This window comes from Mustela lutreola, chromosome 5 (assembly GCF_030435805.1).
Source record: "Mustela lutreola isolate mMusLut2 chromosome 5, mMusLut2.pri, whole genome shotgun sequence".
Classification (NCBI taxonomy): domain Eukaryota; kingdom Metazoa; phylum Chordata; class Mammalia; order Carnivora; family Mustelidae; genus Mustela; species Mustela lutreola.
Genome location: NC_081294.1, coordinates 42,449,285 through 42,476,011, shown reverse-complemented (window position 1 = coordinate 42,476,011; position 26,727 = coordinate 42,449,285). Strand labels below are relative to the sequence as shown.

The 26,727-nt window shown below is 51.4% G+C and overlaps 2 protein-coding genes across 3 annotated transcripts in view; both read right to left on the bottom strand.

Annotated features, from left to right (window-relative positions):
• Positions 1–38: 38 nt before the first annotated feature.
• On the bottom strand, positions 39–19,789 carry MYOZ3 (myozenin 3). Its single transcript, XM_059174057.1, has 7 exons — positions 17,719–19,789; positions 16,187–16,248; positions 10,091–10,245; positions 9,137–9,205; positions 8,894–9,029; positions 8,297–8,459; positions 39–5,110 (listed from the first exon to the last, which is right to left on the bottom strand). The coding sequence occupies exons 2-7, from the start codon at positions 16,245–16,247 to the stop codon at positions 4,942–4,944; spliced, it is 753 nt and encodes a 250-aa protein (XP_059030040.1). The 5' UTR covers position 16,248; positions 17,719–19,789; the 3' UTR covers positions 39–4,941.
• A 90-nt stretch (positions 19,790–19,879) lies between these two features.
• Positions 19,880–26,727, bottom strand: part of SYNPO (synaptopodin) — a 37,197-nt gene continuing 30,349 nt past the window's right edge. For both annotated transcript variants that reach the window (XM_059174049.1, XM_059174050.1), the window contains exon 3: positions 19,880–22,737. In XM_059174049.1, coding sequence (XP_059030032.1) covers positions 22,045–22,737 — 693 coding nt within the window. In that variant the 3' untranslated portion in view covers positions 19,880–22,044. The remainder of the gene's footprint in view (positions 22,738–26,727) is intronic.

Here is a 26,727-nt window from a genome sequence, read left to right as displayed (position 1 = left end):
AGTTTGTTTTGTGAGATTAAGAGTCACTTATGGTTTGTCTCCCTCCCAATCCCATCTTGTTTCATTTATTCTTCTCCTACCCACTTAAGCCCCCATGTTGCATCACCACTTCCTCATATCAGGGAGATCATATGATAGTTGTCTTTCTCTGCTTGACTTATTTCGCTAAGCATGATACACTCTAGTTCCATCCATGTTGTCGCAAATGGCAAGATTTCATTTCTTTTGATGGCTGCATAGTATTCCATTGTGTATATATACCACATCTTCTTGATCCATTCATCTGTTGATGGACATCTAGGTTCTTTCCATAGTTTGGCTATTGTGGACATTGCTGCTATAAACATTCGGGTGCATGTGCCCCTTTGGATCACTACGTTTGTATCTTTAGGGTAAATACCCAGTAGTGCAATTGCTGGGTCATAGGGCAGTTCTATTTTCAACATTTTGAGGAACCTCCAAGCTGTTTTCCAGAGTGGTTGCACCAGCTTGCATTCCCACCAACAGTGTAGGAGGGTTCCCCTTTCTTTGCATCCTCGCCAGCATCTGTCATTTCCTGACTTGTTGATTTTAGCCATTCTGACTGGTGTGAGGTGATATCTCATTGTGGCTTTGATTTGTATTTCCCTGATGCCGAGTGATATGGAGCACTTTTTCATGTGTCTGTTGGCCATCTGGATGTCTTCTTTGCAGAAATGTCTGATGTTAATGCGACTAGATCGTATTTCTTCGGGACAACATCTAACTCTTTTTATCTTTTTCCATTTCTTTAGTTTACCTCGATGTCGTATTTTTAGGAGTGCTATTTGTGAAAAGCATAGAGCTGGAATTACTTTTTATCCAAATTGGAGAGTCTTTAAATTGCTGAGTTGTATACATTTACATTTTTTATGATAACTGAGATATTTAAATGTACTTATACTTTAATTTGTGTCCCTTTAATTGCTTCTTGTTCCATCATTCCTGCTGTCTATAGAATTGATCTCTGTGCTCACCATTGCTTCTTAGATTCTACACTTTTTTTCTGGATCCTTCCTAAAGCATGTTCTTTTGTTCTTTCAGGAGTTCGTGGAAAATTCTCACACTATTTATTTGTCTGAAAATGAATTTATTTTGCTCTCACCTCTTGAAGATATTTTGAAGATATTTTTCTATTATTGCTGTCATTTGAAATGTCATTCTTTTGTAGGTGATCTAGCTTCTTCATCTGGGTAATTTGTAGGTAATTTCAACGTTCTTGAAATTTCTCTGTGACTTTGGAGTTCTGCAATTTCAATACAGTGGGTTTTTTTTTTTTTTTAAGATTGTATTTGAGAGAAAGAGAAAGAGAACATGAGGACTAACACAAGTGGGGAAGTGGGAGAGGGAGAGGGAGAAGCAGACTCCCCACTGATCAGGGAGCCCTTGGGGTTTGATCCCAGGCCCCTGAGATTAGGACCCGAGCTGAAGGCAGAGGCGCATCTGCTCAATGAACTGAGTCATCCAGGCGTTCCTCAAAAAAGTGGTTCTTAAGTGTGGATTTAATATCCCTTTTCATGACAAGGTGAGGATGGTGTGAATTTGTGCCTTTTACCAAATCTGGAGAAAACGCAGTCATCCTAAAGCATCTTCTGGAATTCCTGTCAGTACTGTCAGACGCTTTCATTTTATTCTCCACGTCTTTTGGTTTCTCTCTCATACTCTTAGTTTCCTCACCTCTCCGTGAAACACTGTGGGCACTTCTAGTTCACTAATTCTCTTATCAGATACATCTGATCTATTACTGATTTGTCCATTCACTTTTTAAAAGGTGGGATTGTTTTGGTAAAATATAACACATGTATAGAATAAGCGCATAAAATACAGACGCACAACTAAATTTAATACTCTAGAGTGAACACCCATGTAACTATCACCCGAATCCAGCAACAGAAATTGTCCAGCTTTCCCCAGGAACACTTTATCCCTTCACAGTCACCCCCCTTTCTTTCCTCCCAAAGTTAACCCCATCCTGACTTTTATGTGAACACTTCCCTGCAACACACACATACGTGTTTGTATCCACCTTCCCGTGTGTGCCAACTTGTGCCTGCACTGTGCCCGCGCTGTTACACGAAACCCAGCTCCCCTCCACTCGTCGCTGCCGTAGTGTGCGTCCGCATTCTCAACATCCTTACTGGTTCAGTCCTTTACACTTCCGTATCACCATACAACTTCATTTAGGTAAGGCACAGATTAGGCAAAAGCATAGAATTTTATATGAACAGGCAAAGAACAGGATTTTATATGAAGGGCTCGCTAGGCCCACAGATTACATGAAAGGTTAATGCTCGGCTTTTTCAGGACCCATGTTTCACTTGTTGTTGAATAAAGATGCGAAATACAGAATGGTACAAAAGGTATGCTCTCATTGAACAAAGAAGTAGTTTTGCACCTCTGCACCTTTACGCACTACATATTTAATCGAGGCTTCTTAGAAGTCTAGAAGCTCTAAACTGTCACCCTTGGTTACCTCCAGTATATGGAGACAAGGTTGCATGCAGAAGGCTGGGAAAGTCTATGAACACAGGAGAAGCTATGTGGTCCAATCCTTCCACGTTTTACTTATTTGTTTATTTAGATAATAAGCATTCCCTTTTTTTTTTTTTTTTCCTTTAAGCAACTTCAGCAAAAGTCACATCATCAGAAGAAATAATGTGGATTTGCTTTCAGGTGCAGCAGGCTCTCCTATCCTGTAGCTGGTGGTGGCCATCACTGTCCAGAACACAGCATAGCCAGTCCAAGGGGGTCCAGATCCTCTCTTCTATGGGTCAGACCCTTTCACAGTTGGTTTTCAGCTCATGCGGATTTGGCTTTCAACAGTACCCCCGCCCCCAATTCAAGACAACACATCAATGGCAGGCAAGTCTAATAGGCTGCTGGGCCCTGGAGATGGAGTGGGGTGCAGTGAAAGTCCAGAACCAAAGGAAAATGTAACCACTACCCCAGGCATTGTAGAACTAGCTGGATTCTCACCACCTCATCTCCCCAAGAGAGGGAGCCAGGGAGAAAGCAGAGGGAGGTAATTCCACGTCCACGTCCACTGGGAGCCCAACAGTAATTAGAGGCTTTCCTTCTGGCTTAAGCTTTGCTGACCCCACTGACATCTTGCAGCCAGCTTTTAAGAACAGGAACATATTTCCCAGGCAAGAGCAGGAGCTGCATGAAACCTAATAACGACTGACGGCTTCTTAGGTATGCGTCCATCATTGTGCTCACCACTGCCCTATCCAGAGGCTTCTGGCCTTGTCCTCATCTTACAGGTAGAGGGATGGACACCTCCCAATGAGAAATGACTTGCTCAAGCTCACATGACTAGCAGGAGAAGTTAGAGCCCACCCCATCCAGCCTAACTTCCCAACCTGCACTTTTCACTTCAAAGCCCCGAGGCAAGACACTGTGCTTAGATGGTTCCATAGTGAGTGGACATTGGCCTGGCCACCCAGTGTGGCGAAAAGGGACAGCCACTGGAACTAGACATTCCCATGTTGTCTCTGGCCCTGAACAAGCCATTTCTTTCGAGCCCAGATATGCACGTCCTGTAAAATGGGACAATAACTTTCCCTCAGGGTTGAACTGGAAATAAGAAATAGGATATGTGGGACCCTACTACCAGCCCAAGCACTGAGGCACCCAGTAAAAAGCAGCCACCACTGCCAGCATTGTTCTTGTCCTCTTCGTCATCAGCTGAACGAAGAGGCATTCCTTTCTCTCCTTTCCTAGTAACTGGATCTAGTCCTGAACTAGCCCCGGCAGAGACCAGGATGAGATTTGCCCTGAGGCTTGCACAAGATGGTGAGTGGAAGAGGAAAAGAAAGAAGGGGGCCTTACATGTACCCCACATTGCAGCTGACCGATAAGGTGCCCAGAGGGATGAGGGGTGCCCCTTCTTTCCATCCCCACGGCCATCACCCAAATCTAGACCTTGTTTCCTGCAGACTTCCTGGACTCTGGTCTTAGTCCTGCCCAATCTTGCCACATAGCAAGACCCATCACTCCCCAGCTTAAAACCTGCCCCCATCTCCTTAGTAAAGAAACCCCAAAGCTGGCCCTCACTGACCCTCTAACACAGCCCCTCCTTTCTCCAGAACATAACCTCCTCCTCCTGGGCGCAATTCCACACTTTGCACATGCTAGTCCACTGGGCAGGAATGCCCTCCCCATGACCCCCTTTGCCCTCGGTGGCTCTCACTCCTCCTCTGGGGTCCTACTCAAAGTCTCTGAGAAGGTTCCAGGAATCCTATCCCATCCCCAGGGGGCACATCCCCCTGACCATGGCACTTTCTTCCTCTGTCGGCAGCGTGCTGTCAGGAAACGAACACGAACTACTGCTTACGAATCTGCCTTCCTGACTGCCCTCTCTCCTCTAGGTCAGGCCCAGGCATACTCACCACACACTCCCCTGGGCTGGCAGGGTGTCCAGCACACAGTAGGTACTTAGCAAATGTTTAGACATGCATCTCAATGCAAGGGAATCTTTCTGATTATCAGAGTTCTGCATAGGTTAACCAGCCACTAGCAAGCTGCCTGTCGGGGGAGTATAAGCTGGTGTCCATGGCAGGAAGGAAGGGAGGCGTGGATGTGAATTCACTGGTGGCTCGGATGCCGAAAGACACAGACCATGAACAAGTTTCACTGGAATCATCTGGGAGTGTGGTTACTAATAGAAACTCCCCAGCTCAGGAGATTAGAATGCTGCAAGTCTAGGGCAGGCCAGAAATCTGTATGCAAACCATCATCTCCAGGAAATTCTGAAACACACCCCATCTGGGGACTACTAAACTTTGTGGCCGTGGAGGCCATTTGTAATAAGGCTTTGTGTGTGAAGAGCCCCTTCATAAACTGGGAAGTGCCATCCAGAAGTCTTGACTCCAAGATGTTACCCAAACACCAAGACAGGGGAATTGAATTTTCGGGCTGGGGCTACAGCTCCTCGGACTCAGGGAGGCTGCGGACCCAGCCCTGGGCCACTCTGTTGAAGCTGGGTCTGAGGCGAAGGAGTTCCAAGCCACTGATGAGCTCCGGGGCAAAGGGGGTGCCTGCTCTGGGAATAGTCTCCCCCACCAGGGGTCCTCCAAAGGGCACCGGGGTCCTGGGGAGAGAAAAGCAGCAGGGGAAGTAGGCTGTGTGGGAGAGCACTGGAGAGCAGACTGCTGACATGCAGGTCACCATGTGGGGGCCCCTCCCTACCTCCCTCTAGGCCTCAGTTTCCCACCTATATACAGCAAGGCTTTGTATTATCTTTAACAGGTTTCTGCAGCTCTGCCCGTTCCTTAGCCTGTCTCTAGTGGGGATGGCTTGATGCTTGGGAATAGGCATGAAATTTTCAAAGATAGAATTGGCTAGTCCCAGGAAAAACTCTAGTTTCCCCTTAAGTAAGTTCTAGAAGGCAGTAGAGCTGGAATGGGGTTTTTCCTTCCTCCGCTCATCTCCCCTCAGGACAATATATACCCAGGCCAGAGAGGGAAGAGAGGGTTAGAAAGAGCACTAAGAATCCAGAGATGGACATGATAACAGACACACTATTCTTACCTGTAAGACTAGTGAGAAGAAATAATTTGATAATGTGGCAAATTTGGTGAGATGGTGGGCAAAGTTTCACTCAGATACCACTGGTTAGAGGGCAAATTAGTGCTCCTACCTTGGACAACTTGCAGGATCTTTTCAATCTAAAAAATGTGCGAACTCTGTTAACCAGCAATTGTACCTGTAGGCACAGGGCCTAGGGAAGCACGTGCACACACAGCAAAAAGAAACGGGCACAAGCAGCACGTGGCTGAAAACCAGAAACCGCCCGGATGTCCACAGGCAGAACACCAACAAGACAGATGAATGGCGGAATACCATACAGCCGCTTAAAGGGAATGAAAAGATCTGTGCGTGTTGAGTAGGATAGATTTTAAAAGATCAAAAAGGCAAGCAAGTTACAGAATGAGATACAAAGTATTAAAACGCACACATTCACATAAAACAATGCCATTCACTATAGGACTGGAACTGCTGGGAGAAAATGACCTGAAAACAGATGCACCAACCTGACCACAGTGTTACCTTTGGGAATTTGGGGAGGCAACTGGGACTGGAGGATGGTGAACAGAGGACCCTCTCTTTATTTATAGTTGCCTGTGTGTGCGTGTTCGTGTGTGCGCGCGCGCGTGTGTGTGTGTAAGAGAATATAAGGATGTTATTTTTAAACTATTTTGTCATCTTAAAAAAACGTAAAAAGCATTGCTCATGTAGTGTTTTCCTTGAAGCCTGGGAGCAGTGGGAATGGAGGAGTGCTTGCCCCTGGGGTAGAAAGGCAGGCCTCAGGCCAGGGCCTGGGCTCCAGCCAGGAGAGTGGGGCTGCCCAGACCACCCCGGCTGTGGCGGCAACAGCCAGGCCCTTCGAGAACAGGCTGGGCAGTTTCCAAGCTGCACAGGCCTCACGATCCAGCCCTTGTCTGGAAGCCCAGAGCCCTGGATCCTTAACGCAGCTTGGCCACTTACACTGTTGCTTACCCCCGTCTTGGCCTCAGTTGGCTCTTCTGTCTCAAAGGGGGCCTGAGCTGAGGACATTCTAAAGCCCTCTTCCTGCTGATGGGAATGTGTTTCCTCTTGTCCTAGTTGCAGCCTGAGAAGCATGGGGCCAGCCCGGAACCCAGCACCCAGGACTCAATGTCTTTTGAGGGTACATAGCCTCACAGGTAGGGGCTGAGGGCCCCAGGGGGAAAGAGAACACAGTTTGGCCTGGCAGAAACCCCAGAATGCATGCCAATGGCTCGTGGCTCTCATGGTGCCTGTTGGGCACAGTTCTTCCCATGGGGGCCCTCCCTGGCTATCAGCTGTTTGAGGGGATCCCCTCCCTTCTGAGCAGTCTCTTCTCAGGGCTGATCACCCCCGGTATCCGACAGTCTCACATGTGGTCTGAGCAGGTGCCAGAAAAGCTGGACCATGGCCGCCTCCTGTGGGCCCTCCTCTTTCTCATTTAATGCCACCCAGACCAGAGGAACATTTCTCAGAAATAGCATCAGCTCAAGAAAGACAACTGCAGGTGAAATGCATCCCCCAGCCCAAAGCCTTCCTCCAGTGCCAGGCTCCTGTCTTGACTTGTAGGATTTCTTTTTGGGCCTCTGGGGCAGAACACCAAATTTATCCCTTTCTAGTTCTCCCTATTAGCTTTTCTTTTATTTCTTTTTTTTTTTTAAGATTTTATTTATTTATTTGACAGAGAGAGATCACAAGTAGGCAGAGAGGCAGGCAGAGAGAGAGGGGGAAAGCAGGCTCCCTGCTGAGCACAGAGCCTGATGCGGGGCTCGATCCCAGGACCCTGAGATCATCACCTGAGCCAAAGGCAGAGGCTTAACCCACTGAGCCACCCAGGCACCCACTCCCTATTAGCTTTTCCAACCATTATTTCAGCCTGTAACTAATACCAATACTAATACTAATAGCTACTGTTTATTAAGAGCTCATTACTTGGTAGAAACTTTGCCTATGGCTTCTCATGCCATCCTCATGACAGTCTTACAAAGTAGATACTGTAACGGTCTCCTGTTACAGATGGGGAAGTAGAGGCTCAGAGTGGTTAAGTCACTTGCTCAAGGTCACACAGTGAGGCGAGGAGTCCTCACCTGTAAGCATGTAAGCCCACATGAGATAAGCATGTAATGCATGTAAGCCCACATTGAGACCCCCTGCTCTAAATAGTACAGCCGCTCCTCTGCGGCTCTCACATCTGGCGGCCGAAGTTTCACCACTGCCCCCCACTTTGATACACTTCAAAGCCATCTCTAGACCTTTGAGGAAAGTGAGGAGAAGGCTGAGCTGATCGAGGACTGGTGAGATAGGGGCACCACGCAGAGGAACATGCACCAAAGAGAGGGCACACAACAGGGAGGAAATAAGAAACTGGGCTCTGGAGTCAGACAAACACAGACTTGGACCCCGCACCTGCCACCTCCTTGTTTCATGACTTTGGGCAGGTTGCTGTTGGTCCTGAGTGGGTCCCTTCACTGGCAGAATGGGAAAAAAACTGCAGCATTTCCCTGCCCTGTTGTGTGGAGAAACCAACAAGATGTGTGGCACATTCACCCATTCATTGCCTGTACATTTCTTGAGCACCTACTATGTTCCGAGGTAAGCATTCGATTGAGTTCTAGCAAGTGCTCAATCCATGCGAAAGTGTTCCAATAGAGCTTGGCATGTGAAAGGGCTCAGGAAATGCAGCCCCTGCCATGCTGTGATGGGTACCTGCACAGCCTAGCCATTTATCCCCAAGATGCACCCCTCGCCTTACTTGTTGAAATTTCGATACTGGGCAAGGCTGGGGGTGTGACTTCTGCCATCGCTCTGGTAGTCCCGGTAGCTGATGAACTCCTGCCAAGGACAGCGGTAGCCCTTGGGGATGGCCGTGTGGTTGAACTTCTCTGGCGGGACACCCTTCAGTGGCTCAGCATAGCCTGGAAATGGAGCAGGGCTCATGGGGGAGGGGGCGGCGGGGGGAGGTGGCTGAGTTCTTTTTTCCCCTCATCCCCCACTCCTGTCCACCCCACGGATAGGGTTGGGGGAGGGAAGCCTGGAGCTGGGATGCGGGCAGGGGGAATAAAATACCAAAGTTGCTCCGGCAAAGTGCACCAATCCTTCCCCATCCCTAGAAGCAAGGAGGACTGGAGCAGGGGAATTTCAAATTGGGGTGTAGACTCTGGCCTGTGTGTGACCTTAGACACATTGCTGCGCCTCTCCGGGCTTGTGTTAGGTCTGCGGAGGGGTGTGGGGGTCCATGCGGGAGGTACTAGATGCTCTTTGGGCACTGGTTCTTGCCCCATGGTGGAGCACTGCTGGGATCAGGATCTGGTCCCACAGCCCCGGTCCCAGGACTGGGGGAGGCCCTCACCTGGTGCCAGGGCGCTGGGACTGCAGGCGCGCTCCGTGGGGAAAGCTGCGGACTGGGTATCCTCGGGGCCCTGGGATGAGGCTGCAGGGATGTGGAGCTCAGAGCGGCAGTTCTGCCCCTCAGGGCCATTGGCAACCTGGGCACAGGGGCGGGTGCTCAGAAGCCAAGGTCTGCTGCATAGAGCTGCCTGGTCCCTTCCCCCAACTTCCCCTCTTATGGGGGCTCCCCTCCCTGTATACTCACCGTCCCCAGCTCCGCTGATCCTGTCACCTTCGACCCCATAATCTTCCCCTTGGCACTTCCGTCCACGATCTGTGGGGGCAAATAGACCGCAGGGAGGCTCAGTGAGGGAAAGGACCACCAAAAAAGGCGGGGGAGGTGCATCATCTCAGTGCCCACATCTCGGGGATGGTGAGGGGATGAATTAATAACATAGGGTGCTAATCCCAGTGCCTGGAACAGAGAAATGCTCTCTGTATGTTAGTTGCTATACTAATATTGACCTTGGGCACATAAACTTCTTGAGTGTCAGTTTCCTTATCTATAAAATGGGATTAGTGTTGATACTATCTAGCTTATAGGGTTGTATGAGCCTTAAATGCGATGATACACACGAATTGCTTGGCTTGCAAGTAGGTGTTTTATTGTCTTTACTGTTCTGCATTCTGCCCCATCGTCCCCTCTCAGGCACCCTCTGTTGAGTCCAAAAACTGAGTGGAGTGTGAATTCATTCCAAGTAACTGAAACTGCCCGCTGACTTTTTGAAGCCAGAGGATAAGCCATTCTTGTCGCTACTGGCAGACGGTTTTCTGGCCTTTTCCTTCTGCTAGGGTCACGAAGAGAAAGAGAGTTGTGTTTTTTCCCTAAGGGCAAGCTTAAGTCTCGTCTAAATCCTGCTCACTGCAAATTCAGCCCAGAGCTCTTTTGATAGGAGCCAGAATCCCTTCCTTCCCACAGCACGCCCTGCCCCTTCCACTTCATGTTTTGTATCTGGGGGGTGATACTGCTTTTCTAGAATCACACAGCAAGTCAGGGGCTCAATCTAATAGGAACATCACAGCCTTTCCAGCTGGAGCTGGAGCTGGAGGGACTCCCCAGGGGCCAGATGTCCTCATCTGGCTCCCTGATTGGCTTTAGGCTAACCACTGGCCCTCTTTGGGCCTCAGTTCCCTTAGAAGCCCAATGGGATGAACTCACCATCCTTGGGCTGGCTGCAAACTCAAAGGTGAATCTCTGTACCCGGCGCTGTCTCTTCTGGAAGAGGAGGGATCCTTTGTTGTTGCGTAGCGAGAGCTCTTCCATCATCAAGTCCTGGGGCACGCTCAGCTTCTTGCCCAGGTCCAGCAGAGGGGCTGCCAGAGAGGCCAGAGTGAGCTCTTACCGCCAATCCCTCAGGGCCCTCGGGGCTGCGCCTCTGAGGGCATCAGCCTCTGAGCGCTTGCTAGAGTGTACGAGAATGCCGGTTCCTCCCCACATTTGCTGACACTGGGAGTCACCGTTCTGGGGACTCTGCCTACCTGGTGGGCAGAAATGACACCTCAGAGCTTCATCTGCATGCGTTTGACACTCAGTGAAACTGAGCTCCATTTCAGATAGACGTTCTTTGGCCATTTGTATTTATTCCATGAATTTCCTCTGCAGTTCTTTGCCCACAGTGATTGGAGTTGTGGGAAATGGTCAGATTTTAGAGACTTTTCTAAAGGTAAGCCAGGGGAGCGAGCTCTGCTGGGAAAGGGGGAGGGGGGTTTCTGGCCTGATCCAGTCTGTCCTCATCCTGGGGGCAGCCACTCCCTGAGATGGGGAGGGCCGGAGGAGGATGAGATGGGGAAAGAGCAGGAGCTCAGGGTTACACATGTGTTCTTTCCATTTTAAAATAGCCTTTTATTATTATAAAAATAGTGTGTGTGTGTGTGTGTGTGTGTATATATATATATACTGAAGGAAGTTAGAAAATACAGATATAAGGGGAAAAGAGAAAAATACCATTTCTATCTCCCAGAGGTTGCTACTTTTAACACCTTAGTGTATATCCATTCATATCTTTTTCAAAGACTATATATTCATATGTGAGGGGCGCCTGGGTGTCTGGGTGTCTGATGCTTGATTTCAGTTCAGATCATGATCTCAGGGTCCTGGGATAGAGCCCCACCTGAGATCCAGGCCCAGCTGGGAGTCTGCTTAAGGATTCTCTCTCCTTCTATCCCTCCCCCCTCACATGCTTTCTCTCTCTCTCGCTCTCAAATAAAATAAATAATTTTTAAATTAAATTAAATTAATTTATTTGAGAGAGAGAGCATGAGAGGGGAGAAGGCCAGAGAGAGAAGCAGACTCCCCACTGAGCAGGGAGCCCGACGCGGGACTCGATCCCAGGATCCAGAATCATGACCCGAGCTGAAGGCAGTTGCCCAACCGACTGAGCCACCCAGGTGCTCCAAAATAAATAAGTTTTATCAGAAAAAGACTATATAGCCATGTATGAGTTTTCAGCCAAAATGAAGTCATAGTTATACATGCTTTATAACTTGTTTTTTATCAGTTAAAGATATCCACCTGGGCAAGTAGACCCATTTTGTTTTGTTTTGTTTTATACAATGCCTAATCCATATTCAAATCCCCTCATCGCCTGCAGAATTGGGCATAGAAGGTTTGAAGAGCCTCGCAGATGCGGAAGCAGAGAAGCAGAGACAGAGGGAGCCTGATATGGGAGCCTCGTGCTCACGGGAGAGACTGACCTGAGGTAAAAACTGGGGCATGGTGAGCTTACAAATGGTATTTGTTGTTGTTGTTTAATGAAGACCATTACATTTCTTTCTTTTCTCAGAGTGAGGACTCATTATGATAACCACATAGAGGGTTTCCAGGACTGATGGCTGTTCTTAGTAGTTTTGGAACCCATCCATATCCTTTGTGTCCGCCCCCCGCTGTCAATATACCCACTTTGACACACTTCCCAACAAGGGGAGGCTCTGGGAGGAAAGGGGTGACAGAGGGTGATGACACCGGTAGGAAAAGGATACGTGTGGACAGCATGGCCAGAGCTGTCCACCTCTAAAATCGGATACACTGAGGTTGGTGTTTCAGCTCTATAAATGGTGTTTAGAGTCGGGAGCCTGGATGAGATCACCGGGGATGTGAGGGAGAAAGAGATCTGAAGCCTGAGCCCCGGGGCTCCGGTGCCCAGACCCAGGAGGTGAGGAACCAGCCATGGAGCCTGGGAAGGGGCGCCCAGTGAGGCAGGAGTAAAGCCAGAGTGTGCTGCCCTGGAAACCAAGTGATAAAAGCATTTCGGGGAAGATGGGGGGCTCACAGAGTCAGAAAACTGACCGTCCTCCGTAGTGTCAGGACCTTATTATGGGTCATCTTCACAAAAGTAGTTTCTATGGAGTATTTGGGTGTGAAAATCTTCTTGGAAAGTGTTGAGAGAAAATGGACAGAAGGACATTCTAACCACACCTCGAGGAAGCAGTGAACCAAATCTAGAATGTGAAGCATTTTGTAGGGTAGCTGGCCTGGGTTCCTTAAAGGAATAAATGACCTGGGAAAAAAAAAGAAAAAAAAAGTGGGGGGCGGGCGGGTTGGGGCATGTATGGGACTCACAGATTCAAGGAGATTGAAGAGACCCGGCCACCAGATCAACAGTGGTCCTTCTTGGAGTCTCATTAACACAAACTAGAAAATTGGAGAAAGTTGACTGTGGGACTGGTCATTAGCTGGTATTAAATCGAAATTGCTAATTTTGTTCAGTGTGCTAACATCTTCGAGGTATGTAAGGAAACGTCCTCTTCATTATTTTCGGTGCCTTCTGAAGTGTCGAGGGGATAAAACGACAAGCTCTTTGGGTTTTGCTTTGGGCTCCAGGAGCGAAAGGAGGACCATGGGGATTTGCACTCTCTATTTTTGTGTGTTTGGAAGTGAGCTTAATAAAATGTTAGGGAGAGAGAGGAGGCGAGAAAGCGTAGACAACAGTTTTGAGGAGTTGCGCTCCATGGGACCGAGGCAGCGGGAGAATCAAGAGGTGTTTGTTTTTAAGAGGGAGAAATAAAAGCATGTTTTTTAGTTGATGGGAAATTTTGACAATGCAATAGAGAGAGGGCAGACTCCAGGACTGGAAGACTGTCCTGGAGCGGGACAGAGGCGAAGAAAGGGAAGGGGAGGGTGTGGACCGGGAGAGGTCATCCTCCGCAGGGAAGGGGAAGGAGAACTGAGAAAGCCAGACGGGGAGGAGGGAGCTTGCACTGGACTCTTTTGGTCCCTTCACTCTTCTCAGTGCAATAGGAAACAAGGTCATCTGCTGAGAAGGAGGACGGGGGAGGAAGCATCGGGAGTTTGGGGACAGAGATCGCCACCATCCTCTAAGCAAGTCATATGGGACAAGGAGATGGACGGGGCTGCCAGGCAGCAGTGGAGGGGGTGGGGGTCATGCTAGTCCTGTGGTTCAGTCCAGTCAATGGAATCCAAACAGGCTTTTAAAAAAGGAGGTTGATGATTTTTTTTTTTCTTTAAGCAAATAGAGAGGACCTCCTGCATGGTAGGGACAGGAGGAGACCCATTGTAGGTTAAGAGGGGAAAAAAGTTAAGTTTCAGAAGAATCTGTATTCTAAGATCCCACTCATTTATTTAGAAAAACAAGTACTATATGTTTCTGCATGCTTTGAAAAATCTGCACGGAGATATGCTGAATATCAGTAATGACTATTTATGGGACGTAGGAAGAGGAGGGCTGGAAATTGCACATTTTTTTTTTTTAACAATGAAAGATACTGCCTACTAAAAGCATGAAAGACTATATTTAAATACATAATAAAAAGTCCCCTAGCATCATATTGTCAGATACTACCAGATGAATTGAGCTCAAAAAAAAAAAAGTTATAGATAAAATCTATCTGATAAAACAGTTCTATTTTTAGGCATTTATTCTTAGGGAGAAAAGTCGAAGAAACATGCCTGAAGATAGAGACGGTTATTGATAGCACTGAGGGTTCAGCTTGTGAAAACCACACCACCGTGTTGTGGGGATGCTGCCCAGATGCCCTTCATCTTCAGATCAGGGTCCCAAGTGCCCCCTTCTGTGAGTACTGCTCCACTGAGCAGAAGGGCTTAGGGCCCCGTTGCTCAGGATGGGATGAATTCTGCAGAACCACTCAGGCTCTGGAGCCCCTGCGGGATCAGGCCGAACCTGGGCCAACAGCTGAGCCCACATCCTTGCTGAGCCATTTCCCCTGCCCTATCCTGCTTCCATCATTTCCCTCTTCCTGAGGGCGTGACCTCAGTAAGTCACTCGTGTGAGAATGCTCGGCTCTGTTCCTCTGGGTCCAACCCGAGACGAGCCTGCGTGACCGCCAGGAGGGGGGGTGTATCAGTATATTTAACAGGATGCATGCTGCGGGGGGCAGGGGTGGGGGAGAGACAGCATGCCAGCATGGGAGGGAGTCCCTACTAGGCTGCTAAGTGAAGGAAAAGGTGAGCTGCAGAGCACGCGTATAGTACTCAGCCCATGTGCACATGCATTTGTATAAATGTGTTTATATATGATTGGAAGACAGAGTTACACAGATGTACTAACCGTGGTTATCTCCAGATGGTCCCATTATGAGGGACTTTCACTTTCAAAGTCATTCACATCTGTTTTGTCTGAATATCTTATGAAAGGGATGTATTATTTTGCACCACCGTGCAGTCAAGAAGCCACTCTGGAGACAGAGATCTAGAATCCAATCTCAGCTCTAGCAACTGTTAGATATGGGATGGCCTAGCTCCCCTGAACCTTGGCATTCTCGTCACCAAAATCGGGACAACAATAGCTAACGTACAGCGTTGTTGTGAGGGTTATATAACAGGAAGCAAGGAAGCTCTTAGCACAGGATCTGACCCAGAGGAAGTACATAATCACGGTGTCTGTGTTATTATTACCTTACAGAGGCTGTCTTGTCATGGTACTTTAGTTTCAAAATTGTCTTGAGTTAATACCCTAGCAACAGCCAACAATAGATGCATTTCCAGTCTGGCATAGATGATATGTGTCCACACTTGGGGGAATGTAATTAATTAGTTACTTAGCCAAGGGAAAAGAGAACGCATTGCCTGCTTCTTCTAGTTAGAGCATCAATACCTCACAAAATTGGCTTATGTTAGCACCCAAAATCATGAAATTTAAAAAAAGGAAACTTGATGCCCACAAAAGGAGGCAAGAACACGTGAAATAGGTTAGGACCACTCCCATATGGAGTTACATAAGAGGATGAAATACTTAGAAGCTGCATGGGGCAGGACAGCAGTGGTGTCTTTACAGCACAGTCTGTCGGAGCTCGGGGCATGGTCCATGTGCTCCAGAACCCCCCAGGGCACTTGTCTCAAAGGCACATGTTCCGCCCCCCTCCCCAGGTCCACTGAATCGGGATCCTGGGGGTAGATGCTGGGAATCTGCATTTTTAGCCAACAGCAGCGTTCACTATCATTTGCACTGTAGGGTGAGAGCTCTGACCTAGTTGAATTTATTTTTAAAATACTTGAAATCCCCATTTCAAGCCTGTGTGGCTCAGGCAGTAAAGCGTCTGCCTTCCACTCAGGTCAGGTCCCGGGATCGAGCCCCCAGTCAGTCTCCCTGTTCTGCTTTTCCCTCGCCCTCTGTGTGCACACTCACTCTATCACCCTCCCAAATAAATAAGTAAAATCTTCTAAACAATTCTTTGAAAATAAGATACTTGCAATGCTCTGAAGTAGGCCAAATCAACGGACTCCAAAATTACGCTGGGGGTTGCAGAGGGGGTCTCATATGGTGATAAACATGTATTTTAACTGATTTCTTCATTGGGTGAGCCAACTTTCAAGTGAAATGGTCTGAGTCACACTGGGGAACCTGCTTTGGCCAGCCTGTCCCCATTCTCCCTCGACAATTATCTCCTGCCGCAGGGGCTCCCGGAGACCCACAGTGACAGGAAGCAGGGGCACTTGTGGTGGCGGGGAGCGGGGGAGCTTGGGACCACAGTTAGGGCTGGAACTGGGACCAGAGCCCTCATGCTCAATTTGGGGCTGAGGTAAGGACTTTGTTAGGCCCAGGGCCCAGTGTAAGGCATTCAGTTTCAGCCTCTGGGTATGTGGGCATCAGGCAAGGCCCCTCCCAATACTTTGGGAAGCTTCCCAACCCAAGTGGCAGATTCCACAACACTCTCTCGGGGCTGACCTGGAACTCACACCTGTTTGCCCAGGCCTCAGGCCAACAGGCCTGAGTGGCTACACTTTGAGACCAGGAAAGGGTGGGGTCTGAAGAACGCACAAGGGCAGAGTCCGCCTTACCTGGTCCAGCGAGGTCCCCCATGGCAGCCATCACTGGGCCCTTCTGCTCCTTAGGGATCATCCTGTGGAAGAGAGATGCTTGCGAATGGGCGAGCCCTTCTCCACCCCTCCCCAGATGTCCTCCCAGTCCCTAGGACACGCAGCCTCAGCTCTGAACTGCCTTGCCCCCCACTCCCAGTCTCGAGGAAGGCTGTCTGAGCTGGACAGGGCTTTGGGGGTCTCTGTGTACAGAGGAGGAGACTGAAGTCCAGAGAAGGCAAGAGGAGGTGCCAGAGGCCACACAAATCTGCTTCCCATGTTGCCAGGGAGGCACTCTTTCTTCAGGGGGCAATCTCGGGGGAGATGAGAGGTAGGGGAGAAGGGGGGTCTCAGACAGCTGTCACCCGCTGAGGCAGATGAGCTCTAATCAGAGGCTGAGGTTGAAATCAGGGAGGGAAAGAAAGGATGGGTTGTTAGGCTGGGGCTGTGCTAGGGTCTACAAGACTGGTCCTGTCCTTCTGTCCCCATTACTTGGCTCTGAGGCGTGAGGGCATAGGTTGGTCCAAGAAAGCCAAGAGACCCATCACCCCTTTCCCTACGCCCCATCCCTCAGCTGACCTACAGGGTGCTCTCGCTCACCCCTACTCTGTCTCCTCCTCCATCTCCCCTCCCCCATTTGTACCTCATGACACTTTCCAGAGACCTTGGAGGAGATTTACAAACAGAATAAGGTCCAGAGCCCCAGAGAACTCCTGCAGGTCCCAAATCCAGATTCCCTAACTTGCCCCAAGGAGAGAAGCCAGAGCTCTTGAGTCTCCCGACAGACTATCCCTGTGCTTTGCTTCCAGGTTTTTCTACACTCCTTCCTTTAGAAAGAAACAGTCTGTCTCCATCTGTACCCACACCCACACACGGCCCCAGGGCAGCGGGCACTCAGTTGGGTAACCTGGAGTCTAATCCGTGTCCCCGACCTCCTCTGCGACTGTGAGCAAGCCGCTCCCCAGGTTTGTGCCTCGATTCCTCACGTGTCTCTGTAGCATAAGAAGTTTGGCCTAGATCATGGGATCCACAGATGGGCTTCAGGGCACCCACAATCCCCTACCCCGCAAACCATATCAGAGCTGAGCAGGTCTGCAGGCATCTGGGGTGAGGGCCATGAACTGAACTCCGACTGTGACCACTCAGGAGGCCACAGTGCACGGGTCTGTTTCTTGATAAACACTCCCCTTACAGACATGCGCAGACCCTGGGAAGGGCCCTCATCCCACTGTCAGGGGCCCCGCTTCCCTCTGCAGCCTTAAGACCTTGAAGTCCCACCCAGAGCAATTACCTCTGCCCATCTTGAATCCAAGCCATCTCTTCCCATTTAATCTAGAATGACCTAGAGCTTAAATCCCGCCCCTCCCAAACCAGGCACCGGGCTTCCTGGAGGCCCCAAGCTCCCAGACCCTTGGCAGGGCCCTTCCTCTGCTTGGGGGCTGGGGCTCTGACAGCTGGCTCATCACCTCTACCCACACCCCATAGCTCCTCGAGCTCCCCTAGGATCCTGGTACCTGAGTGGCGGGACCACAGTGTGCAGGAGGGAATGTCAGGCCCTCAAGATTAACACCTCTGTCGGGAAGCTGAGAGCTGAGTGGTCGTGTAGGTGCTGGTGGTCCTTGGTCCAGTCTGAGTGGGGCACGCCTTTGCAGCCAGCTCTGGCCTCAGCAGACGAGAATCAAGAATCAGTCCTGCCTTGTAGTGGCTCATAGCCTTATTTCGGGCTGCAACAGGATCCAGGGACAGATGCTAAAAGCACCAGGCCCTGGGGAAGACAGGTGCCCCGGCAGCAGGCCCTTGCAGACGGAAGGGCTTGCACACACGCACGCACACACACACACACGCACACACCAGAGTCACCTGGGAATGGTGAGTCAGTTGCCAGTCACTTGAGCTTGCTAATTGTATCCTTAATACCTAGAATGGGGCCTGATAGGAATTCAACCGCTATTTGTTGAATGAATGAATGGATGGATGCATGAATCAATGAATTTTCCCCTGATAGCCTTGCTTGACTTGTTCATTTCTTCTTTCCTGTTTTCTTTCCTGCCTTTCTTTCTTCCTTCCGCTCCCTCCTTTTCTCTCTCCCTCCACCTTCTTGCACTGAGTCCCGATGGACGGAAGATAAATAAGGCAGGGCTCTGTCCTCAAGGAGCTCCGCCAGGCCCAAGTCAGACCCAAAAATAAGCCTTTGCGATGCATGATGGGAAATGCTCTAGGAGTACCCAGGGGAGGGTGCCACCAGCTCTGCCTTTGGGTGGGTGGGGGATGGGGAAGGTGCTTCCCAGAGGAGATATTTGATCTGGGCCTGGGAGGCTCCTTAGTGGGAGGGAGTTCAGTGGGCAGAGGGGCCCAGGCCTTGCGGGCAGAGGCCGTGTTGTGTGGAATAATGTCAGGGGTCCACAAGCAGAGCCAGAACTTGCCCCAGAGCTGAGACATGGGTCAGAGCTGAGAGTTGAAGCCGGACAGGTGGGCCAGAATCACAGCAGGCTTTGCCAAAGGCAAGTGTGCTTTAGAAAGGACTGCTGACGAGTTTAAGCAGTGGAATGGAGCGGTCAGGCTGGCATTTTCTGAACATATCTCTGGGCTGCCAGGTGAAAAATGAGTTGGAGGGGGCCAGTCTGGAGGCAGGAAGATGTGACTGTGGTCAGGTGGGAGAAGGGGAGGCTGCAGGGGACAGGGACAGAGGCCATGGAGAAGAGGAGGAGGACCTGAGGGGTAGCTGGGGGATCACCAGGTCCTGCTCCGAGATGAGATGTGGGGAGTGAGGGAAAGGCCAGTCTGGCTTGAGTGACTGAGGAAGGTGAGGGGGCACAGCTTGGGGGGGTGGTGGCTTCTCAGTTCAGTTGGAGATGAACTTGATTTTAGGTGTCAGGGATGGGAATCGCCAGTAGGCAGGGCGGTGTTGTGCTCGGGGAGGGGATGGTTCTGGCTGAAGATAAAGACTGGGTCACTTGCAGTGAAGCGTGGGCTGGCAAGGGTGCGCTCAGTCCCGGACGGGCAGCACCTGTCCCCATGTGCCAGGACTGACTGTCCAAGGCTGTATTTCTGACATGCCCTTAGGAAGAACCCGGGGCTCTGAGGACTCCAGGAGCTCCACGCTCTGCCCCTTCGGTTCCTGTGCCCCGCCTCTGCTGGGCCTGAGCTTTTAGAGAGGAAGGCGAGGGATGTTCCCAGGGCAGGCTTGGCCTCACAGTGGGGTCACAGTCCCCTTCTCAGGACAAAGGACACCCCCATCAGGTGAGGAGCATTCCAGATAGTCTGGGTTCCGGGCTTACTTTGGTTACCTGGATTCAGGTGGGACCTCTTGTAGGGACTTCTCCTCCTGCATGGAGCCCCAACCTGCCAGAAGGAACCTGCCGCACAGCATTGGGCCCTGACCCAGCTTGGCCCTGCCTGCTCCAGTGACAGTGGCTTGTAGGGAGGACCAGGGCAATACCACCTCACCCAGCTCACCCTGCACAGATAGGGAAGCTGAGGCTGGCTACGCAGCGGGCTTGCTCAGGGTCACCCAATTAGTAGAAGACAGGATCAGGATTTCAACCCTGGGAACCCATCTACAGCCTGGCGCCCATTCGCCCTGTGTCAAACATTCCCATCCCTGCAGAATCCTTCAGACAATCCCATGGGGAGGAGGAGGGGCTTTAGACGCAGCTGAAAATGACACAAGAGGTGGAAAGATGCAGGAAGCATTTATTGAGGGCCAGAGATGAATTCTACAGGAGGCAAGAGACAGAACACAGGCAGTCTCTAGTGGGCTAGAGGGGAGGATGGGGGTGGGGGGTGGGGGGGGAGGCAATGACAGGGAAACCAGCCAGGCAGAACTGCAGCTTTCCAGGGCTGCCTCCTGCTGGCTCTTTAGGGAAATGCAGGCAGAAGTGGATTTTCTATGCCCCTCTATTAACCAGTGGCCTGATAGGGTCTCTTCTGTTAAAGCGGCCCTTAGTCCCAGTCTCCCGTGCTACTAGGAACCCTGAAGCAGATGGGGACTTCAATATGGTCACTCATCATCAACCAAGCGGGAACACTCTCTTATCTTCCCACTGTCAGGGCCTGTGTTCCCAAGCCTTAGGCCCTAGGCACCCTCTGGGATCACTCCTTAATTCTAAAGAACCCCCACCCAACTTTCTCCCACCCTGAAGCCAACTTTCCCTAGTCTTACATAGGAGCTCCAGGTCTAGCATCACCTGATAGGTGGGTAAGTCTACCCCTATACCCAAATCTCACTTGGTCCCTCACTGTTAGCAACATCCTGGTATCCTTTCTCCCACATCTCTTTGATCCTCAGCCAAGTCCAGTGGCCCACCCCCACCCTCCTCTGCACTTAGTACCCTGAAGCTGATATTCTGAACCTCTAGAGGGCACCACCAGCCAACTCTGGAAACTATAGAATTTAGCCGCATTCCTCCCATGTCCCTCCTGGGGACTGGAACGAGAACCACACAGGTCTAACGGACAGACCAGTCTGCAGCCAGGCTCCTCAGGGTCGCTGGGCCCGAGGCACAAGCTAGGCCAGAGTGTAACAGGAAAGAGATGGGGCAGAACAGTGTCCAGCCATCTGGGCATGGTATGGATACCGGAGCCTAACTTGAGCATGGGGTATTTCCTAAGGAACAAAAAACACAGGCAGACCCTAGTCTAACCCCTCACTCACCCACCCATGCCCTTCTGCCCAACCAATCCTCCACCACCATCTGCCTCCCTCCCTAACATCATGCAATACATTTCAGGACTGGAAGAACCCTCAGAGGTCATCTGAGCCAATCCATTTCCTACTAGAATCTCCTCTATGCATCCTGGCTCCTGCTTGAATATCTCCCATAAGAAGGAACTCTTGCCTCCCCCTTTCCAAGTGGGCAACCTCATACTCAGGGCCACCGGTTAAAGTCATAGGAGAGCAGATAGCTCCCTATCAACTCTTCTCTCCCCAGCTCAGCGTAGAGCCTGGAACCTGCCATGAAAGGGACCAGGAGAGATAGGTAGGTTGGAGGCACCTATAGCATTCCTGGAGGCCCAAGTCCTGGGGCCGGGGATGTCAGCCATTACCTTCCTGCTCTCCCCCTCTGGCGGCACATAAGAGGCCCCAACAGTCTGAGCTGGGGGCTGAAAAAGCACGAGAAGGATCTGGGAAGAGGAATCTTTCCACCTCTTATCTCCCAAGGGGCCACCAGGGCACCTTGAGCTGGCCTGGAAGCCCTCTCTAAAGGTCATCATGGTAAAAATAGAGCTTGTCTGGGAACGGGTGGAAAACAGCTGCTCCTGCCTGGGACTTGGTGCCAGGCAGGCGGATGGTCAAGCCAGGGCCTGGATAGGGAACTTAGGCTTAGGATCCTGTGAGCACCCCTCATTTGCCAGACTCCAGACAGCAGAGCCAGGAAGGGAGGGAGGAGTATGGAACCCTGAACTGCAGCGAGTCTAGGGGTCCATATATACCACACCCTGACTCTTTAGAGGCAGGTGTGTGTGCGTGTCTGTATGTGTATTGATGGGAGGGGAGGGGGAATTTAGACCTGTGCAGATGGTTTTGGCCAAAGTCCCATTAAACAGATAGGAAAGCTGAGGGTCGGACAGAGGAGAGGTCTTACTCAGGGTCACACAATGCCTGAATGACAGAATAAGGGCTACACCCAAGTTTGGATCACTACCCCAGCCCCAAGCTCGGAGCACTCCTTCCCTGACCCCTCGTCCAAAGCGGCCAGACCTTACCCTCCATCCTCCCCCTACACCCCCCGCCCCGCCAACCCGCCCCTCGCAGGGGATGCTGGAATCTACCAAGGCCCACAACTCTTCTTTTGGCCCAGCCCTCCCGGGGTGCGGATGGAACCAGAGCGGAGGAGGCTTTAGGTGGTGCAGGAGGCCTCGGTGGGGAGGCTGCCACGCTTGAGCCTCAGGCTGCCGTTCCACCCGCGAGGACAGATGTTGTAGCCAAGGATGCCGGGCGACTTAGCCCCGGAGTCCTCGGAGTCGAGGGACAGGTCGGAGTCCGTGGGCGAGCGGCGGTCGGGGAAAGGCCGGGGCGTCGCGGGCAGCGGGCTCCGGGGGCTGGCGCAGGGCGAGGGCCCGGCGGGCAGCGGGCTCCGCGGGATTGGGGAGAACGTGGCCCCGGGGACGGCGGCGACGGTGGGGCCGGTCCGGGTGGGCTGCGGCGAGCGCAGGCGCGGCGGTGGCGGCGGCGGCGGCCGCGGTGGCTGCGCCTGCGCCCCGGGCGGCGAGAAGGGCCGCAGGGTCTCGGCGCCCGCCGGCCGCGGGGAGGCGCTCTTGCGCCGGGCGGCGTTGATGATGTTTCGCGCCAGGAGGGCCTGCAGCTGGCGGCTGGGAGGCCGCGCCTCTGCCTCGGGTCGCAGCGGGGATACCGAGCGCTCGCTCCACGAGGGCGACATGGGCGGCGGCGGCGGGAGCGGCGGGGGGCTGCTCATGCTGCTCCCCCGGCCGGGTTCCCACGGCCCCGGGCTCACCCAGCCGTCCAGGCTGCTGGGGGGCCGGGAGGCGCCCGGCGTCCAGGGCGGGGAGGTGGGCAGGCTCTCCCGGCGGTCCTGGGGAGAGAGCAGAGGGCGGAGCAGGCGTTAGTGCTGGGCTCCTCCAGACCCGGGATTCGGGAGCGACTGCGTCTACTTTGTTACTGTAGAGTCAGGAGGGCAGCGACCCAAGCCAGGAAAGAAGTGCCTGCAGTAAAACGCGGGGTGCCGCAGCTGTCAGCACCTGCTCCTGCGCTTAACCCGGAGGCAGGGGACGCGTGGTTAAGAACGTTGACTTCCGAGACAGGCCCTTCTGCCTGAACGCGGGCAGGTTGTTACAGCCCCAGAAGCAATTGGAAGCCTCTGGGCTTCAGTTTCCTCCTCTGTGAAATGGGGGTATAATATCAGCACCTACACTTTGGGGGCTGTTGTGAGGATTAAATGGCATAATTCATGTAGAAGAATATGCTATGTCTTGAAAGATTCCATGGAGGAGAGTCAGTGCTCTCAGTAGATGTTAGTTACCGTAAAGACACACTGGACGGCTACACGTGAAACTAACCAGTGGGCCTCTGTTAGGACATGGGGCCAACAGGGCAAGGTATGCAGCCACAGGAGTGGGAATAAAGGTTTCATGTATTACTTTTTATATTAGTTTAGGTTCTTGAAAGCTATGGATGTATTATCTATTCTAAAAAAATTTTTTTTTTAAAGATTCTATTTATTTATTTGACAGAGAGAGCTCACAGTAGACAGAGAGGCAGGCAGAGAGAGAGAGAGAATCAGGCTCCCTGCTGAGCAGAGATCCCGATGCGGGACTCGATTCCAGGATCCTGAGATCATGACCTGAGCCGAAGGCAGCGGCCCAACCCACTGAGCCACCCAGGCGCCCTATTCTAAAATTTTTAAACGAGGGGCACCTCGGTGGCTCCCTCCGTTAAGCATCTGTCTTCCGCTCAGGTCATGATCCCGGGGTCCTGGGATCCAGCCCCCATCCCCACCCCTCAGGTCTCCCTGCTCAGCAGGGAACCTACTTCTCCCTGTCCCTCTGCCACTCCCCCTGCTTGTGCTCTCTTTCTCTCAAATACATAAATGAAATCTTTAAAAATAAATAAGAATTTAAAGCGAAAATATTGACCATTATTACTAAGGACTTAGGGAAAGGCCCTCTTTGCCCCAACCCCCTTGCCATGTTGCCATGGTCACCTCCTAATTTTTCCTTGTAGGCCTTGAGCAGAGAGGAAGTTCCCACTGACAGATGGGAACAAAAAAGGAAGTTGGGTCCTCGAGCACTAGGCTGCAGCACGCTCTCCTGACTGGACTTCTTGCCAGCATGGGGTAGAGAGTGAGGAGTCGGTGAAGCCGAGTTGGTGAACATCTTCGAGGAGATAAAGCACTACTCTGCTATACACGACTGCACCTGTTTCCTACCTCTTTAGGGACTTTCCAGTCTACAAGTTTCCATGTCATCCTTTCTCCCCCATTAGATCCTCCCAGCATGCTGATGTGGTGGCTGGCATTATTACACCCATTTTACAAGGATGAAAATGAAGTTCAGAGGTGTAAATAACTGTCTGGTGTGTTCTGCCCCATGAGGATGTGTGCATGTGTGTGTGTGACTGTGTGACTACCTTCTGCTCAAAGGCCACACCATGCTAAAGCAGTTTGAAGAACTGGTTTGAAAGTGCAGGGCTTGGGAATCATGTCCAGCTTGTTTCTGCTAAACCTTCCAACTCTTAATCCAATCAGATTACAGCAGTAAACCAGTCCACTCAGCCTTCGATCCAATCCAGATTCACCAGCAGTCATTTCTCCGAGTCCAGACCTAGACAGTCCCTTCAATGTCTTCTGCCCAATCAAAATCTAGAACCATTCATGGATCCATTCTTTCATCCAATCAGTAATCAGCCACAGTCAAGTCTGTCAGTCTCTCATCCAATCAGAATCTGATTTCTCTCAATCAAAAGAAAGTAGTGAAGTATGTTTTCTCCCTACAATGCAGCAACTACTAGATGACCTGACTCAGAATGGGGTCCCTTAAACAGCAGTTCCTATAGGAGATTTTTCATGGGATAGTAATGCTGGAGGGACCTTTAGGGACCTCCTGGGGACAACCAAGACCCCAATCATCAATTTGAAAAGGTAAAAAGCTCAGCATAGGATCCACCCCTTTCATTCCCAGGACCAAAGCTGTGTCTGTGTGAGCCAGAGACACTGGAACCTTCTCTATCTGTGACACATCCCAGGAAGCTTTCAATCAGCCCAGCTATGGGAAATGCGGCCAAGAGTAATTGATCCCAGCCTGTCCACAAGTCTGGGGGTACAAGGACCAGGGCTCTGCAGCTAGAAAAGGGGCAGGCTGGGGCAGGAAGAGTTATACCTGTCTGAAATCTCTAAGTGTTATCTCTGCCTTCGGTGGCCACGAGGGGATGGCTAGGCCAGGCAGTGGAAGGAAGAAGCAGCAGAACTGACTTCCCAAGCCTGGGGTGAACTATTGGACAATGGTAAGCAGTTCCGCATCATTTGGAGGTGGGCCAGAGCCTGACCTCATCGGAACTGCCATGTCTGGGTACTGACTCTGTGTGTGCAGCGCAGGAGGTGGGGTGCACAGTACAGAAAAGCTGTGAGAAATCAGGACTGTTCACTTTCTGACAAAGCCCTCAATGTCTTATATAAGCCAAAACTCCCTGGAAATGCACATGGGTAAAAACTCAGAAACAGCGCCCACTTAACCCAGCACCAGCCCCACTGCAGGACATGTGTGTGGGGCGAAAGCTTAGGCAGAGCAGTCAGACAGGAACTATCAAAGACCAAATGGAACTAGCTCCCAGATTGCCTTCTGCAGCCCCTTTCCTTGGAGGGAAGGGAAACTGAGGCCCAGAGTTGAGAAGGGGTTGTCTAAGGACAACCCCTTGTGTCCCCACCTGACACAAGGAGTCAGGTGGGGACTACAACCCTCTTCTGACTCTTGATGCCAGCTTGTTCCTCTCCACCAGGGGCAGAAACCGTGTTCAGGAGCTTGGAGGTGATGAGTATGGGAAACTGCCAGATTAAGATAACACGGAGAGGGGGGAGGGGGCATGAGGGAACCAGAAAGTATATGCTCTGGCTAAAGGCATTTACATTCCACTTTCAAAGAATTCAAACAAACCTGGGCTGTAAGGGGCTGTGGGCTTTCCCCCATGCTCTATAAGCTTTTTGGCCAAACTCTGGAGGAAGGAGAAAACAAAAGAATTTCCACAGGATTATGGTTCCCTACGTCCTGACCCAGGGAAGAGAGAGGGCAGCCCTGGCTTCCAAGCCACCACACATCCATACCCACAGCAGAACCAGAGTCACAAACAGCCCATGGAGACACGCCACATGCTCACACACAGGAATGGAGTCGTCCAGCTCCCCCTTCCCAGGCCAGAATCAGGGAGGAAGGGGGGAGAGCCCAGACCACCAGCCAGGGAGCGCCGAAAAAAGAAAGAAGCAAGACAGATTTGAGGCTGAGTATATTGAGAACAGGAGAGAAAACAAAGTTAGGGGAAGAGCTTGGCCAGCCTGGCCGCGGGAGCTGCAGGATGGAGGGTGGGCTCTTCCACTGCTGGCCCTCAGGGGTAGAAAGGATCAGGGGTCTGGGGTAGGGGCTTCACTCTGTCCTGGGAGGGGGCTGGTATGAAGAAGCTGAGCTCACTTACGACTCCCCCACGCATGCCCCCCAGTTCCAGGCAGAATGAACTCACTAGGAAGGCACCCCCCTGTTCCCATGGAGACGAGCCCAGAGCTCACGAAAACTGCAGGCTCGGCCCAGCACGGGCACCGCCTCCACCACCCTTCGCCCCGCTGGGGAGCCCAGAAATAGGGCCGGGGAAGAGGGAGTGGGTGGTGCTCGGCCCCCAGCCTTGGGAGGCTTCCATCTGAATTCTGCCTCTTTCGTCTGTATTCTCACACCATCCCCCCCACCCCGCGCCGCCAACAGAGTCTGGTTTCAGGGCTGGCTCACCTCAAACATGTCAGAGGTGGTGAAGATCTCACCCTGCCTGACTCAGTATCCTCACTGTATGGGGAAACTGAGACTCAAGG